Below are 18,376 nucleotides of genomic sequence, written 5' to 3'. Positions count from 1 at the left end.
CCCCTGGGACTCATATTCTGGTGTAAAAAATATTTGTTGCAATGGTATTCCATACTGCCGGATATTTGTGTTAGTTTCTTCTTCTTTATTTTTCCGCTGCGGGTAACTTTTGCAGTCTATGGTTTCCATTATAGTGCATACTGCCCTTAGTGATGTTTTGTGCTAAGCTTACTGTCAATGGCAGGTTATTCTGATTTGTCTCAATCTGTCTTGTAGTTATTTCCTGTTCAAGGATTCAAGACTCCGTTTCTCTGATAATTGCCCTCAGCCGATTCCCTAGATTACATTCTGATAAGTTTGCATCTTTGTGGTTTTGTATGTAAAATCTAAGATTTTCATGCTGTATGATGCCCCTTGCTTTGGGTCTGGGAGATGGTGTCTTGAACGCCAATGTTGGTATCGTCTTGTGATCCTTATCTTGGAAGGATGTTTCTACGTAGTCCCTGATCTCTAACTCATTGATTTCAATCCTACCTTGTACTTTTTTCATAAGTTCTTGCTTGGTCCAATCCTTGATTGTTGCGTCAGTGTGGAGCAGTGATTTAAGCACTTCTTTCTTGTTTGAGGTTCCTCCCATTTGGTCTTTAGGCTTCATATTGGTAATACAGGTCACAAAGGTTTGAGATATCAAATTAGTTGGTTGCACAGTGTTTCTATCTTGTTGCTTTTGTCCCAGTTGCAGTAGCTCTTCCATTTGATTGATAGTTTTTTATTTCCACTTCTCTTGTGCAGGGAACAAAGCCCCCCTGGATTAAGTCACTGCTTTGTAGGTTTTTTGTTGCCCCTTTTCTTGTGACTGGATCGAAGCCCCTCCAAGTGAGAACTGCTGTTTTTCCACTGGGTCCGAGCCCAACCACACTGTTAGTCTCTCTCAATTCGTGTTGTTCCACGTCTTCCCGATTGTCCGTCTCCATATACCTGCCTTTGTGGTTACAACTTGCAGTGTCAGCTATTCCCACTGATGTTCTGGTGAGGTTAGGTCTGCCTTGTATATCTCTAGTTGAACTAAATATTGGGTACATTTTAATTTTTGGTTTGTTGTTTCCAATTGTTAATTTGTTTCTGGCTTTCCTTTTGCATTTTCTTTGTCTTTTTGTTTGCTTAATGGGGTATGTTCTTCCAAATTTGACGTGACTGCAGATCCAAGCTTAATCGTTTTGGGAAAATCGGCTGGCGTTTTTGCTTCCTTATCGTCCTCGTTCTTTTCCGCCTGCATAGGAGTTGCTGTTTGTGTTTCTTTATCCACCGGCTTAGGAGTTACTATTTGTGTTTTGTTGTCAGCACCCGTATGCTTGATATACGTTGTGTTTCGCTGTCTGAGAGCTATGATTTGTTCTAGGAAAGTTGGTAAAGGACTCAGTTTGTCAATGATTGGACCACAAGCGCAGGGACTTAGCTCTAATGAGTATTTGGATTGTGCTCTTGTTATTAGATTGTTGAGGTTATCCAACTTGGTATTTACCTCAGCTATATGTAGTGCTTTAATATTCATTAAATCAATTTGAATGTCCAGCTTGTCTTATTGCAAGTTGAGTGCCTTTATTGAGGATTGAAGTGTGTGCAGTAAAGTTCTGAAGAGCCCTTAGAAGCTACATGTGCTACTGGGTATTTTATCTTGTGGTGATATCGGTTTTGATTCAAAGTTTAGTAAATGATTTCCAGTGACTGTTTGGCTAGTGTTCTGCAATGTTAGGGCAGCTATGATTGCTTTTTCCTTAATATGAGGGCTAGTTATTTCTCCATTATTTTGCATTTAGAAAATGTAGGCATCATGACCTATTGCCTCTCTAGCATCTGTGTCTTGCGATGGCTCCTTAGCGTCTATGTCTTGCGATGGCTCCTTAGGGGTGAAGGTTAAAGTTCTCAGCCAAGAGTTTTCTAGGTCTTCTAGATCTTCCAGGTCTTTGCTTCATCTGAATTTAGCAGGTGGATCTGAGCCACTGTTTTAGACCTGTGTATAGATTTGTGTAGTGTTGTAGGCTTTGGGGTAAAGTTAATTAATGTGTTTTGACCTGTACACTGATTTGGTGAATTAGCTTTTACATTTCTGTTTTCTCTTCTGTGGTTCCCTTCTTTTCCATGGTAGGGCTGGGCGTCATCTAAAGCTTTATTGTTGTGAACAGCAATATTGTTTTTTATTTGGCTCTCAGGGGGGTTCTCTGGATAGAGATCCTTGTCTGTCGGTGTTATCCCGTTGGCCTCGCCTATCGCCCTTGTTTAAACCTTAGGGATGATCATATCCGTTTCTCCCTGGCCCAAGTTTTGACTGATTACTTCTCTGTTTGGGTCCGTTATGTTTATTATAGAAGTGCTTTGCGTTTCTTCTGTTGTGACGCTATGTGACAGCCTTTGCAGAGTTAGTGGTGGGGGAAGACCTGGTACCTCTCTGGGTGTTGAGTATATAGCACCCGCTGGGTCTTTGAGAAAGAAGAAGCTGGAGCTTTTTCCCTTAGTTCCTCTGGTTTCTAAATTCCTGAACAATGTGAGAATTGGTGAGATAAGTGGACTTTTTTGGGGTGCGTCCTGTTCTACTACTTTTACAGATTGTTTAGCGTTTTCTTTTCTCGCTCCTTGATTTGTGCTACTAGGCTTCTGGGTATTCCGGGGCTTTTGAGGCTGCTTTGGAGTCCGTATAACTTTGCCTGATCGCATCCTTTCTGCAACTCTGTGTTTTGTGCAATTGTGTGATCCCTATGATGTCAAGGGATCCCTGACGCTTCCCCCCGCTCTATACTTCTTAACACTTCTTGAGGCTGACAGTCCTGTCAGCCTAACCAATGCTGGTGTTGGGTAGGGAATAAGCACGTAATTTATTAGTGTCCCTTTTTCCTTCATTTTTCCGGAGTGTTTGCATTTGGTTTATGGTTTTATTTGTCCTGGGTGTCCTGTGTATCCTGTTTTCTTTGTGTCCTGAGTCCTGTGTCCTGTGCTCCATGTCCTGTTTTCACTCCGTGCTTTTCCGTGTTTTGTGTTCTTTAGTTTGTTTTAACTCTGTTGAAGATTTTCGTTTCTTTTAGTTCTTTAGTTGGTCCCTTTGTGTACCCTTGTTTGTGCACTTGTTTGTACCCTGAATATGTCCATTAATTGGTTTTTGAGTTCTCCGGGTAGCTTAGATGAAGATAGGTTTGTACCTTGCGGCTCGAGGCTCACGGCCACCTCTGGTGTCCGGTATCATGCAGGCTTTTGCGACTGCCACTCCTGTGCAGCAATATCAAGCTGATAAGCCCCCAGCTACATTCTTCCATCACCTCCTTAACTTGGGGTGGTAGTGGTTGTGGAGGCTGGCGGGGGTAGGGCCTGCTTAGTGGCTGATAGTAAGGTTGGAAGGGCTGGGCAAGATAGGTGGGTTGAGAGGCTGAATGGAGCTAGACAGAGCCTCAAGAATGTTTTATGTAAGGGCTTGTAGGAGCCCCCTCCAACCCACAAACTGCACCCTGCCCAGCTGGGCAGCTTCAGCAGGTGGGAGAGTAGTGCTTGCTGTGGCTCGTTGGTTCTTTTGCTGCAGCTGGCCTCAATCTGCCGTGGTGCCGGCTCCCATTACGGAGCCACCCTTCGTGGTACCCTGCCCCCCGCCTCACCTCCTCAGGTAGTGCTTCGGTAGTGGCTTGGGTGGTGCTTCTGCGTTTTTATTTTATTCCGTGAGCCGCCTGATTGCTGCCTATTTACTGCAGCTACGGCTGCAACTCCAGCGGCGGTCATGGTCGCGGGGCAGAGTCAACCGTAGATGGTGTCGGTCCTTGATCCTCTCCCCAGGGCCCCCTGTGCTCTGTACTGCTCCATACCACACCGCTGCTTCCTGCTGCGTAGCTGCTCTGCGTCGTGAACCGGAATCAGAAGAAATACACATCAGTAAGTATAGCTCGCTTCACATAGCTTGAGGTGAAAGAGTAACAGTGTTCTTGGTGCAGCCAAACCCCACCCTATGTATGTTTTAGAGAACTGGTAACAATAAGTCTTGTAGACGGCTGTGACAGCTAGAACTGAAAAGGAGAGGCATGTCTTTTCTATCTCCTTGGGGTATCTTCACCCAAGCACAGTCAAATAGACCCTAAACCAGGGGTCTTCAAACTGGGGGGCGGATACCCCTGAGGGGGCCTTAACTGATCCCAGGGTGGGTGCCATGCTCTGGTTAAAAGAAGCATCATGCTGAAAGCAGTGCTCTTCTTAAGCTGAAAAAAATGATCAGCACTAAGCCTCTTGTAATAGGCCAATACTAACATGTTTTGTCATTTATATCTTGCTGGGAGTATGTGTCAAAAGGGAATGGAATCCGAATATTCTTCAAACATCCCCACCCCCATTTCTAATAATCACACCGTGCATATTTTTACACGTTAGTAAGGCCTGCCTGACCAGAATGGTATGTTTAGCAATCATCTATTTGATTGCATTTTTAAAAGGTTTAACAGAACGTAACTGTAATGGTTAATTAAGTCTAGAGATATTTAAATATTGTGATTTTAATGGAATATTTGGGAAAACTTCTGGGGGATGCCCTAATGATTTTTAGGTCTCGCTTGACCCAGCGCATGCGCTGGACTGGCGAGACTCTTAGTGAGGACTCAAAAAATGCCACCATGGCCAGCCTAGAGCTACAGTGCATGTGCGTGGGCGCGCGCTTAGGAGCAGAGGCACCATATGGCAAACCTCATCATGCTCATTAAGCGCCCGCGATAATTTTCACTTTTGACCACGATCGCTTTCGCGGCGCCCCTTTGATGTTCTCGTTCAAGGAACATCAAATATCAAAGAACATGTTATTGTGTTAATGTTTTGCTGCCGCCGTTTGACTTACAATGTGCTTTCTCTTGCCACAAACTCGATGTTTGTGTTCCTTTATTTTGATATGCTTTTAGGATTACTGTCACACACACAACCACAACCACACACACAAACACACACACAACCACAACCACATGCACAACCACACGCACAACCACACACACAACCACATGCACAACCACACATACACACACACAACCACACACACACACAACCACACACACACACAACCACACACACACAACCTCACACACAACCACACACACACAACCACACACAACCACACACAACCACACACAACCACACACAACCACACACAACCACACACACAACCACACACACAACCACACACACAACAACACACACACACAACCACACACACAACCACACATACAACCACACATACAACCACACATACAAGCACACATGCAACCACACACACAACCACACACACAACCACACACACACACACACACACAACCACACAGACAAACACCCACACAACCACACAACCACACAACCACACACAACCACACAACCACACCCAACCACACAACCACATCCAACCACACCACCACACACACACAACCACTCATACACACACAACCACACACACACACAACCACACACACAACCACGCACACAACCACACACACAACCACACACACACAACCACACACACAACCACACACAACTACACATCCACACACAACCGCACCCGAAACTGCACCCACACCCACAACCGCACCCACAACCACACCCACAACCACACCCACAACCACACCCACAACCATAACCACACCCACAACCACACCCACACACAACCACACACACACAAAACCACACACACACACAACCACACACACAACCACACACACACACAAACACACACACACACAACCCCACACAACCACACACACAACCACACACACAACCACACCAAGCATTGGCATAGCCAATAGGTCTCACATTTGGGACCTTATAAGTGTTTAGCCATGCAACAGTTGATGTGGTTGCACCAAGGATATTGTGCTGCATAACTAAATACTTAGAAGGTCCCAAAAGCGAGACCTGTTGGCTATGCTGTTATGTCTCTATCCTATGTTTTGTCATAATAAGGGCTAAATACTATTTAAAAAAAGGGGGATAAAGAACTGAATGACAAACAATGTGATGATTTAGTGTTCATTTCAGACCTAAAATAGCCCCTAATGTATTCTAATAGAAGCACTTCCCATAAGGAGGAAGGATACACTGAATAGTCAATAGTGTGAGGTGAAAGAGTAACAGTGTTCTTGGTGCAGCCAAACCCCACCCAATGTATGTTTTAGAGGACTGGTAACAATAAGTCTTGTAGACGGCTGTGACAGCTAGAACTGAAAAGGTGAGGCACGTCTTTTCATTCTTCTTAGGGTATCTGCACCCATGCACATTCTAAAAAGGCCCTAAAGCAGGGGTCTTCAAACTGGGGGGCGGATACACCTCAGGGGGCCTTAACTGATCCCATGGTGGGTGCCATGCTATGGTTAAAAGAAGCATCATGCTGATAGAAGTGCTTTTCTTAAGTTGAAAACAATGACTTGCACTAAGCCACTCTGTAATAGGCAATTACTAACATATTTTGTCATTTATATCTGGCTGGGAGTATGTGTCAAAAGGGGATGGACTTCGAATATTCTTGAAACATCCCCACCCCCATTTCTAATAATCACTCTGTGCATACTTTTACACGTTAATAAGGCCTGCCTGACCACAACGGTATGTTTAGCAATCATGTATTTTGTTGCATTTTTAAAAGGTTTAACAAAACTTAACTGTAATGTTTCAATAAGTCTAGAGATATTAAAAATATTGTGAATTTAATGGAATATTTGGGAAAACTTCTGAGGGGTGCCCCAATGATTTTTGTTTAGACTGGGGTGGGTGTGGCATGTTTGAACACCACTGCCCTAAAGGAATCAAGGGTACAGTTATTAAAAGGTCTGCCTCTCCTATATAAAATCAAGACCATTTGGCCCACATCAACAAATCGACCTCCTTTGCGTGTCAACATCACATGGAATCAGTCCTCTGCACTGTGCTTTTTTATGACTTTGGGAGCGCCAGGCTTAGACCGGGACTTTGCACCCAATTACAAGAAATGCAGTATTTGATGATCTCAAAAGAATTTGTCAAAGTGCCTTCTTATGGAGTAACTTTAGAATGTTTTCAGTTCAGAAATATAACTTATTTGATCGTGTTGTGGTTACTCACCGGTCTGTGGCATCCAACGGTTGTCCACTTCCTCCCTGGCCACAGTAACATCCATAGGTAGTGTAAAAAGGGAATGCAAGCTTACCAGTAACCTTCAAAATCATGTCACCAAAGTTCAAAAGATTTCCGTGAGCCACAAGACAAACTACAAAGAAATGAAGATGACACACTCAGTTCCAAAACAGGCCGTGATGAAATCTTTGTTACACAAGTGTAAATTCGCTTAACTGATGAGTTTAGAGTTTCACTTTTTTTTGCAAAAGTTAACTTTTTTAGCATTTCTGCTTTATTGCATAATTTTCTTCTGAGTGAGGCTGGTTTGTATAGAAAATATGTCACATGAATCTGTTGTGTGGGCCATAAGACGTTTTCTGCTCGAACGATCCTTGCACCGGTATCTCACGTGTTGTATTCAGAATTGCGGACAACTGTCAAGCAACAAACTGGCCAATTGCATTTCGCGTAATTTTCCATCATTTTTGTTTACGATTATCTGTGTCACAGGAGCGAAGCATTCCCTAATTTTACTTCCCTGTCTGAAGGGAAACAGCCCAGGCCTGAGGGCATGGAGAGTCATCTGCACGTGCATAGCCCAGATCAGGATGGATTTGAGAGACATTTCAGGCATGTATGGGGGAAGATGGGCTTGTAGGTGGAGAGCTTGGCCTGAGTAGACGCAGGTGGGTCTCCAGATAGAGATTCCCAGCTCAGTTTATTAGGATGAGGTTGGCTGGGGAGGGTCAGAGAGGCAGTGCTTGGACCTGTGTAAATGGAAAAAAGGGTTTACGCGGTCAGAACTTTACCCAATATGTCTGGAAGGGGGGTCTACGTACGATGACCTCTTGCTTGGATGACGACAGTGGGGTTGTCAGAGGATGAGGCTGAAGGGATAGTGAGGGTCAATAGAGGGAGATCTTTGGTGTGGATTGAGGCAGAGAGAGGAGCAGTTAGAGTTCAAGGACAGAAGAGGGGAAACTATTCTGTAAAGAAAGACCTCTGGCCTGGCTAAATGGAGAGAGGAAACATGTCTGGATGAAGAGATAAAGGTCTGCAGAGGGAAGACAGCATATTGTGAATGATGTCCTAGATGGAGGTACAGAAGACACAGTCTCCCCTCAGGTGGTTAGTGCAGCAATGTTGAAAAAGTTTTGAGGAGAAGCGAGTGGCTTCGAGAAGAGTAGTGGCAAGGAGCGACAACAGTCACAAGCAACATCTTGGTGTGTTATGAGCTTTCATGAGACATGCATGTACCAGGGAATGGACTTCAGAGCAGCGAGCGAAAGTGAAGCAGCACAAGTGGTGCTGTGGGTCTCCTGTTGCATGAAGGTGAAAAGTAGGTGAGCAGTGACTGCAGAGGCTGATAGGGAATGGGAGCGACATGAGAGAGGATAAGCATGACATTGTTGGAAGTTGCAGAGGTGTTTCAGACATCTGTAGAGAGTGGTACCACTCACTGCAATGAAAAGAAGAGAGCCTTAGGTCCCATGTAGCCTGCATGATCGCAACATTAGTGAGAACATTTTGTGATGTTTATGAAAGGTGTGTGGGTTGATGGAGCTTAGATTTCACCTATAAAATGTATGCATTATTATATGACAAAAAGCTGCAGACATGAGTTCTAAAATGGCACACAGATTGTGGCGCAAGCAAGATGAAAACATAGGGCCTGATCAGAATGCTTCAGTTTGGAGGTGCTTTCATGTGAAAACATGCTTAATTAGTTGAACAGCCATGCTTATATGTGATTAATCCGTCTGTAATCTCACTATAGAATGCACCTTAATTTAGAAAATGTATTTGTACTTTTAAAATGGCATCATGTATTTTTGCAAGAGTAGAAATGTGCTGAATTGTGTTTCACAGTGTAGAAATCCACGTGATTTTAGTTTGCTTTAGTGGACTCAGCTAAACTGCAGTTTGCCCTTGAAACATTAGTTTGGAATGTGCTCCTCTGATCTAGCAACTTTCAATGAAAGGGCTCTGTTAAAAAATCCTGCCTAGTTTCCTTCGACCTTCAAAATGTTGCATATTTTTGTAGCCTGTTTAAACGTGGAGAGAAGAACACACTTTTTTTTATAAATCACAAGACTGAAATTTGAACAGGAACAAGCCTGATTAATGACGTATCCAGTCAGCCCAAGGGGAGATGATATGTCTTGAAGTTCTGATTGGTCCAGCTATGCGGACTGAGCACGTGAACTTTTACTTGAAATATGGCTTACAAGTGGGAGGAGTGCTTCTCTCTTTTTGCCTTGCCTTGCTCCTCTTTTTTCATTTTTTTCTGAGGGCCAGGCCCAGTTTCTGTGCTGGAAACAGAGACAGGGAGGGGCTGCATGTGCTTCTTTCTTTTTGCCTTGCCTTGCTCCTCTTTCTTCATTTTTTTCTGAGGGCCAGGCCCAGTTTCTGTATTGGACACAGAGACAGGGAGGGGCTGCATTCTGTGGGGGCTATGGTGCAGCTTGAGACAGAGACACAGACTAGCACAGCGAAGCAGAGGCAGAGAGAAAGAGCTGAAAGGATCAGAACAGATTTAGATTTTAGGTGCTAAACTGCATTTATTTCTCTTTATGGGATATTTTTGCCATTATTAATTATTGATTAACCTTGTAAGACTTACTCTTTTTCTTAGAAACTCTTTAAGAGTTTTGACTGACAATTTGCACCACATTTCCCTTCCTATATGTGATGCTTATATGCAGACTGTAATATGTTCTGTATTAATGCTATTTTTCCTATTTTTCAATTCTGTAACCTGATTGATATTTGAATAATGAATAAAGAGTCAGAGAACCTTAACTTTTGACTTAAAATAAAACCCTTTAAAATAACTCACCACTCTCATTATTGCCTCTAATATTGTTTGCATTTAATTTCCATATATATGTAAAGTCTCCTGTTTGGTGAAACACGGTCATCAAAAGATCCATCATTTGTCACCCTTTACAGCAGTAAACCATAGGTAATGTGGTTTTGAATAGGGAAATTACCAGGTAATTACCGCTGGATCAGTATTTGGTAGCAGAGGATGGTTAGTGCCATCACCAAAAGGAGCATAGTTAGTTTAATGCCTAGCGCTAGAAAATAATTGCCCAAGTTAGATAACGTCCTGATTCCTGATTCCTGTGCTCAGAACCTGAAGACTGGCAAAGCAGTACTGGAAAGGTGATACAAGATGGAGATTGCTGGAGTGGTGTGAGTATTAATAGGGTTGTGAAATGTTAATGTGCCTGAAGGTATGTTTTTGAGGTGTTGAAAAATAGTAAGGGTTTTGACTGTGGATGAAAGTTTGCTCATTTTGACTTGATGTTTTTTATTTTGTTTTATTGATTGAATTGGTAATTTCATAGGACAGATTTATTGATTATTGATTTATGTACTAACATTCTATGTTGAGTCGCGTCGTGTTTTATGTTGTTTTTGAAGACTTCTGGGATGTAGGAAGTCGGATATTTGTAATGATTCCGCAGTAGGGCAGAGGTAAGCGCTGCTCTCGGGAAAGATGGAATTATTGTTGCCCTGTAGGTACACGGGGAAAACGTGTAACGATTGAAGTTGCGCGATGCATTGTCTGGGTTTGATTTGGTAACATCGTGGTGTGTTACTGTTAGGGACTTTTCTGTATGAAAGAGGTGTATGGGTAGCGAAGGTCACCTGTGAAATTTTGGTCTTAGGTACCAGGAGTCCAAAAGGCACTGTGATTACGCTTATCACTGGAAAGGTAATAGGTGTTCCCTAAGCTTGCTAGAAGGATAAAGTAGAGGGAAGTGCTACTTTATTAACGTGTGTAATAATTCTGTAGTAGAGCAGACTGTTCGCTGTTCTCAGTAAAGACAGGATTCTGTGTGAATGAACTACATTTTCCGTATGAAAGTGCGTGAATGAAATAGCATTCAGGTTAATTGTGAAACCCTGGTTTTATTTCTCAGGAGCAGAGCTTCTCCAACTAGGTGTCTTAATTCTGGAGAAACGGTTAGCTAATGCTTGTTAGAAGGATAAGATAGAGGGATGTGCTACTTTATCAACAGAAGTAACGATTCCGTAGTAGGGCAGAGGTAAGAGGGAAAGACAGAATTCTTGTGAAAAAGGTCATTAACTATCTCTTTGTTAGCAAAGCAGACAATGGTGGCGTTTTTATATCATTACTAACAGATTTTGAGTAAAAGAGAACGTAAGAAAAAGATTGCCGTAAGATTTTGTAAAGGGAGGGCTAGTAGCAGGAGGAAAACTGACGTCCCAAAGGGCCACGCTGGCACTGGACAAGACAGTGGGTGTGTAGTGAGCCCTGTTTAAAAAGAAGGGGTCTGTAGCAGGAGTTAAACAGACTGAAACTGTCAATTGTGGCAGGATTGGAGAAAATAAATTGCATTAAAATATTCCAGAAATGGAATTGTTTAAAGGTTTAAAGAAGCTGTTTGGAGGTAAAGTGAAAAATGTGTTTTTTGTTGGTGATGCTCCTGAAGGAACACCTGTGCATTTTATGTCTACCAATTTGGGACAAAATTCATGTATGTGGGTTCACCAATGGTGCAAGATTACTGAAAAAGAGGGTCCTTTGAGGTTTCCAAAAGATGGTACTTTTGAATTGCAAGGTATTTACAAATTAAGGGAAGTGTTATGTGAAAGAAAGACACCATCTACAGCTGAACAATTTGAGGCCTTAAGCATGTGGGAAAAAGCAGCAAGAGACAAAGCAAGTGAGGATAAAAAGGTAAAGCACCAAATGCAGGAGAAGGGAATTAATTATGATAAAAAGCTTCAAATAAATAATGATTCAGGGGATGAAATAATGGATGCATTGTTAACTGAGTGTCCGCCACTTTATGTGGTTCCCATTGAAAATACTGAAAATAGTGTACCAGTAAGTACTACAGTGGGTACTGCTTCTGTTGAAAAGAGAGAAATATAGAATGAGAGAAATGTGCAGACATTTCAGATTGACCCACTATCAGCACTTGATTCAGCACTGACAGTGATACCTCCAAGTGTTACTGCTTTAAATGTGACTGATTCAGTGAAAAAACTACAAGCTGCAGATGCACAGACAGTGCCTAGACAAATTATGACTGTTCAAATTAATATGGACCCTACTCAAAAGGTTCAAAGAGTTGTAGAAGGAGTAAATATGTCAGGGTTTATTTCAGAAACTCAGAATGCACAGATTATTGAACAGAAATTAGCCCAGACAGTCCAAGCATTGAAAGATGGGGGAAAAATGGTGTTTACAGAACCCACAGCCCAGGATAAAATGAATATATTTGGAGATGGGATTTTTCAAACCTGCTTTGAGGAAGCAGCAGTAATAAAAAAGATAGAAAGCATGGGGGAACAAATTAACCCAGACCCCAAAAAAGAGAAACAGCTTAGTGTTTTAAATTCAACATTTGAGCATGAAGAAATTAACAGTCCTGGCTATTTAAATCATGAAAATGTGAACCAGTGTCAGGAAAAAGAATTAATTTTCCTGAGTAAGGAAACAAATACAAGTGCAGTAACTACACATGGTAGACTGACTGATTTGGCTAAACAATATGAAAGTAATGTTTCAGGAAGTTTTCCATTTCAGAAAAGTTTCAGGGTACACATGAAAGAAGAGGCAAATGAGACAATGTGTTCTTCAGGAATGCAATTTCACATTGCAGAAACTAAATATATTTTTAAATGCAATGGGTTTGAGAAATTAGGAGACAAGTGCACAAGAAAAGATGAGAAGAAAAAGAAACCACCATACCTAGCAAGGAAACTGGATAAGAAAAATAAACCACCAGATTTAGTTGAGGAAAATAATAAGCAGAATGAGGGAGAAGCTTTTGCTTGCTCATTGAGAGAAATGGTGGGAGAAGTGCATGTTCATGTGCCACGGAACAAAAGTGAACTTGCAGAATTTCTGAATACATTCCCGAAATTGAGAGACAAACTTATGCTGTGGTACCCACAAGTTGATGGATTTATCGAAATTTTAAAGGAGTTTGGTATTAATTTGGAAATGATTTTTGACACTGCCATGCAAACTGAATTATGGTTTAAATCTAAAGTTGCGATGCTAAGGCCAGGTGAGGAGACAGTGAAAAATGTTTGCATGAATGCCCCATCATTTTCTCTTGTTGTTGAGAAAAATGAAGCAGTGATTACTTTTCTGAAGGGCAGAGTGCCAGGAAAATATGTTAATTGGGTACAGATTAAAAGAACAAAACAGGAGCTAAAATTGGTTCATGAGTTTTGTGAAAGTGTGTGTTTAATGTTTCAGCAACACAGTGGTAGAGAATGTCCTTATGCCACTAGCATAAGATTTTGTGTGACTCAATTGGTTATTGGTTTAAGATTTTCTGATCAGATCAGTGTTCACATACAGCAAAAGCTGAGAGAATGGCATCTGAAGGATGAAGGTTACTATTGTGCTGGACAGGGAATGAAGCCAAAAGAGTTTGAAGAAAAACCTATGATGGTACATCGAAGGTGTGCACAGAAACGTTTTCAGAATAAGCTGTTTGCAGAGAATAACAATGTGGTACAGGGTGATGTTTCACAAGCAGAGGTAAAAAGTGCTCAAGGAAGATTTGGTGTTCCACAGGATGGAAATAAAGGTGTTTTGATTTGTGCAAATTCAGGTATTGATGTTGTACTGCTGGAAAAAGTGTCCCGTTGCCATCTTTGTGACAGATTTGAGCACTGAAAGAAGAAATGTAAATTTAAACATGATGCAGCAGTAGGAAATGTGAAAAAACAGAGAGAAATGCAGGTGCAAGAGGTGCCAGTCTAAGCAAATGCAAATGTCAGTTCAGAAACAGGTACCAATGGCAGAAATGTTTCAAGCCCAAATTGTCCCACAAAATATGGAAAATGCTAAAATTAATTTAAATAAGTTGTCCAGAGCAATGTGAATAATTTCCAGAAACAAGGCCTGACAGAAAAACAATTGTTTTGCAAATTAAACAGCACAGATTACTGTACACCAGATAATGCTAATTTTCAGATTCCTGATGAGGATGTACATTTTAAAATGGCCCAACAAGAGACAGCTGTAGCATTGTTTTCAGAAAAGACAGTTGAAAAATTACCTTCTGATTTGAAAGCAATAATAAACACAGAAATAAGAGAGTTCACAGAGAAGGATGTCAGATTAATAAAATGTGCAGAGCATGTCTTATTCAAATTAGAATTAGATGACATGTATTCAAGAACAGCGCCTGTTGCAGGAATTTTACCAATAAAAGGATTTTTGATGGAATTTATTGGAAGTTTATGTAACTTTCTGATCACAGGTTCGCAGAAACTAAATGAAAAGAACAGATTAGAGCAGGAGATTAATAGCATCATTTTTCCAAGTTGTCCTGTGGTACCGAATCCAGCCAATATATTTTTTCACATTCCATGTGCTGAAGAATGGCTTACTGTTATTGATTTTTGCCAAGTTCATGTCACAGTGCCATTGCATGAAGCTAGTGAGGAGTACTGTCAGAAAGAAAATGAATGGCTGGGACACATAATTGGAAAGGGAGGTAGAAAGGTGTCACCAGAGAGAGTGGAAAAAAATTCCAGGTGAATCCACCTCAAATTCAGAAAGAAGTCAGGAAGTTTTTGGGAATGGTTAGCTACTGTAGAGAGTGGTTGCTAAACCTTTCCCTAGTGGCTAAGCCTTTACAGAGGCTGACACACAAGGATGTGTCTGATCCGCTTCCATTGGACAACAATTGCACAAAAACATTCCTAGAGTTGAAAGTGAAAAGGTGTCGTGTCCCAGCACTAGGAATGCAAGTTTATTTAAAAGAAAATACACCGATGTGCAGTGAGAGGGAGGGCTGCGCTCTCTCAGTGCCTGTTCAAAAACATGAAAGCGTTCAAAGGTCTGTGACGTATTTCCCAATGACCCTTAACCCCGACGTCACAGAAATGCCCAGCTGCCTTAATTTAGTAGCTGTGGTAGATGCCAGTCATAAAAGGAGTGAGTTTATAATAAAGGCATTTCCAATAATTGTAATGGTTGCTTCCTTTGTGGAGTTATTTTGGGAAAATACTGTGACCAAGAAATGTCTAAATTCAAATGTATTTAGCTTACTGCCAGCAAATGAAATTGTTTGTGATCAAACTGAACCTAAATGTTTAAATGTCATGAATTTCTGCCTGAAACCAAAGTTAGACTTTAATGATGAACGTCTGATTCAGCCCATCCATTTTGTAGATGGACCATATTTGAAAGGTAACAATGACACATTAAGAGCAGCACATGCTGTGCTTCCTATACATTATGTTGTCAAAGTTTCATGGCTGTCAGCAGTTACTTCAGCCCAAGATTCGAGATTGATTGCCCTTACCATAACATGCAATATAATTTCTCAATTGAGGGTCACTGTTGTCCTGGGAAAGAGAAATGCTAATTCAGTTGCACAATATTGTATCCTGTTAGTCTCAAATGTGTTATTGCAAAAGCTGATGCCCAGGTATAGATCGCCAGTTTCTCTGAAATCAGATCATAATGAGGTCTCAAAGATGATGAGTTCAAAACCACAGACTGGACAAGAAGTGGATTGTAGCCATCTGCCTGAAGTATCAAGCATAATAAAGCAACACAAAGGCAGCACAGAGTTACACTTTGCAAAAGACTGTGTTTCAGCGTCACTAAAGTTGCTTGAGTATTTACATGCAAATTTACTTGTGAAAAACACAGCTGGAAAGACTAGCCATTGCCGAGAAGGTCTGACTGATGTGGAGCACGCAGCTTCTCCCCAGATTGCAGCTGCTACACAAGATCTATATAATGAATGGTGCTTAAACTTTGATCTGAGACATGCTGTGAAATGGAAAGGCCTGTTCCAAATGATCCTGGCAAAGACTGTTGTGAAATGTGGTGTCCTTCCAAATTGGGTGCATGCCTCTTACACACGTATGGTCCTGTGTCCCCCCTGATAAAACAGCTCCTCTTCAAGAAAAAATGCCTGCAGTGGTCAAAAGTCCACAGAAGAGGGTCAGTCAAGCTGTAAGGGAACACACAGAGTTTGAAGCAGCACTGGAGAAAACTGAGGTGGCACTGGAAAAGCAAAAAGTGGAAACTGAAAGCGGTATCCAAAGGGTGAAAGAGTCAGATGCAGCCTCTGAAGAAGAAATTAGTGCTGTGGGCCTACAAATGGAGGTAGGAAAAAGCTGGCTTGAATGGAGTCCAAAACGTTTGCAGTGGTCCCTTGAAAAATCATTTGCACCCATAGCTGAAACATCTGAATCTGATCAAAGTGAAAATAAAAGTGAAAGGCTTGGATTGGAAAAGTGCACGGAATTGATGGTGCTCTGTCAGAGTTTTTCAGAACCTGAATGGTCTAAATGCATGGAAAAAGTACAGAATGCCACACTGTTTGAGCCACCCTGAAGGCAAGCAGGTGACAAGGAGCCAAATTTGCTGAAACAAATAAATGAGAACTGTCAAACTGTTCCAAGAAGCTACTTACAGAAATCTGCACAACAACATTTGAGCTTGGCCATATATGATCTGCTTACAGACCAAATTTGTGTGGCCTTAGACATAAAGGTAACATGGTTATATGCTCAGCTTTTGAAATAACCAGGGATAAACAACATGCTAATTTAATAGGGTTTTCTTTTAGACAGTTGTGTACTAAAGCTGAGTAGTAATATTTTAGGTAGAGAAAAACTTATATTTAACTCAACTAATGATGTGTTTTTTTTAACAAATGTAACACATGAAAGTAAATAAGTGTGATAACTTTAGAAATCATTTGAGGTACAATGATTTGATATTATCAAAAGGGTGAATCATCATGGAAATCATCATGGGACGAGCCATGCGACACGTGTTTATACCAGTCAACAAGCTGATGACTATAACTGATGACATGGTGTTGGAATACTGTAAAAGCCTGGCTGACGCAGTTCATTCTGTGTTTCATCAGGTTGGAGCGGATGCCACCACCCTTGAAAAGAAGCAAGCCCATGATCTGAGCCCAGGGGACTTGGTAAGGATAAAAGTACACAGATGAAGAAGCTGTTTGGTTCCAAGGTGGGGAAAACCAAGACAAGTCATCCTGACCACAACAACAGCTGTAAAGTGTGCTGGACTGAAAAACTGGATCCATGCGAGCCATACATTGAGAATTCCAAATCCACTGGACAGCACAGAAAAAGAGTATTTTGATGAATCAGAATCCAGTACTGAGTCAGATGACGGACAGCCATAAACAGAATAAAACCCTGAAAGGGGGGAAACAGAAAAAAGTCTAACATTTGTCCCCAGAAGTATTTCCCTGAGAAGAAGAATACAGATATCTGATTCCAGCTCAGACTCGGAGACTGAACAAGGAGTGCAATGTTCTAGGAAAAAACAAGGAAAGAACAAAGAAAAAGACAGTGAAGAGACAATAAAAGAAATTAATGAAAGAGAAGTTCCAGGCGAAAGATTGAGAGAAATTCCACCGGAAATAACACATTTAGATGAACAGGTGCTAGATACAGAGAGAGAGAGAGAGGGAAAGATTACTGCGGAAGACCCCCGAGGAGGTGTAGGGAATTCCAACTTTCAGTTAGAAGCAGGGACAAGTAGTAAGCCGGAAGATTGCGTTTCAGATTTTCGAGGAGGGACAGAAGTAGGAAAAACAAAAGAAGTGGTGGAAAAATAAGCTGTTGAAAGTAAAAAGCAAGTTGAAACAGAGTCAGAGGAAAGCGAAGATGAAGTACCTGAAGGTCGAGTTCTAAAAAAGAGAGCTTGGAGAACTGAAAAGAACGATAAAGGAAGTAAATTGAAAAGAGCTGCAAAGGACAATGTTTGGCCGAATAAAATAATGAAATTAAGATATCGACTGACACGAGTAAATTCACCAAGGGCTGAACAGGTGAATGAAGTGACGAGTCTGTAGAAATCAAAAGACGAAGAAACCATTGTAATTAAAGAAAGCAAAAGAACAAGAAAACCTAACCAGAAGTATAAATCACTAGAATGGACATATGTGGCCCTGCCTGAAGCAAAAGAGGAGGCGGATAACCAAGGAAATCCAGAGGTGGTTGTACCAGAAGTGGTTGAGGAGGACGAAGAATCGGAAATCCTGAGAGTTATCTTGTCTGATATTGGAGAAGAAGCGGATGTTCAGGACATTCTGTATTCAGATCTCGAAGGAAAGGTGAAAGATGATGAAATGCCAAACTGAATAAGATAAGAAAATTACTGATGGAAAGACAATAAAATACGGCAAAAGACAAAAACTGGTAGAACCAAGTAGGTGCTTTGAGCCTTGGGTTAGAAAACTAGTTGTGAAGTAGAAGAGGCTAAGTCAAAAGACACTGTCCATTTTAGCAAAAATGGCAAACACCGATAGTAGAAAAGGTAGATTTACATTTTGAGAAG

At 41.5% G+C, this 18,376-nt stretch overlaps 1 protein-coding gene across 1 annotated transcript in view; it reads right to left on the bottom strand.

Moving 5' to 3' along the window:
- Positions 1-18,376, bottom strand: part of LOC146867294 (basic phospholipase A2-like) — a 199,592-nt gene that overhangs the window by 163,207 nt on the left and 18,009 nt on the right. The window contains exon 2 of the mRNA XM_085604062.1: positions 7,036-7,180. Within this exon, the coding sequence (XP_085460188.1) occupies positions 7,036-7,180 (145 nt within the window). The remainder of the gene's footprint in view (positions 1-7,035; positions 7,181-18,376) is intronic.

The sequence above is a fragment of the Triturus cristatus genome, chromosome 1_2 (genome assembly GCF_964204655.1).
Source record: "Triturus cristatus chromosome 1_2, aTriCri1.1, whole genome shotgun sequence".
Taxonomy (NCBI): Eukaryota; Metazoa; Chordata; class Amphibia; order Caudata; family Salamandridae; genus Triturus; species Triturus cristatus.
The sequence above is the reverse complement of the archived record's forward strand: the minus strand, read 5'-3'. Positions and strand labels throughout refer to the sequence as shown.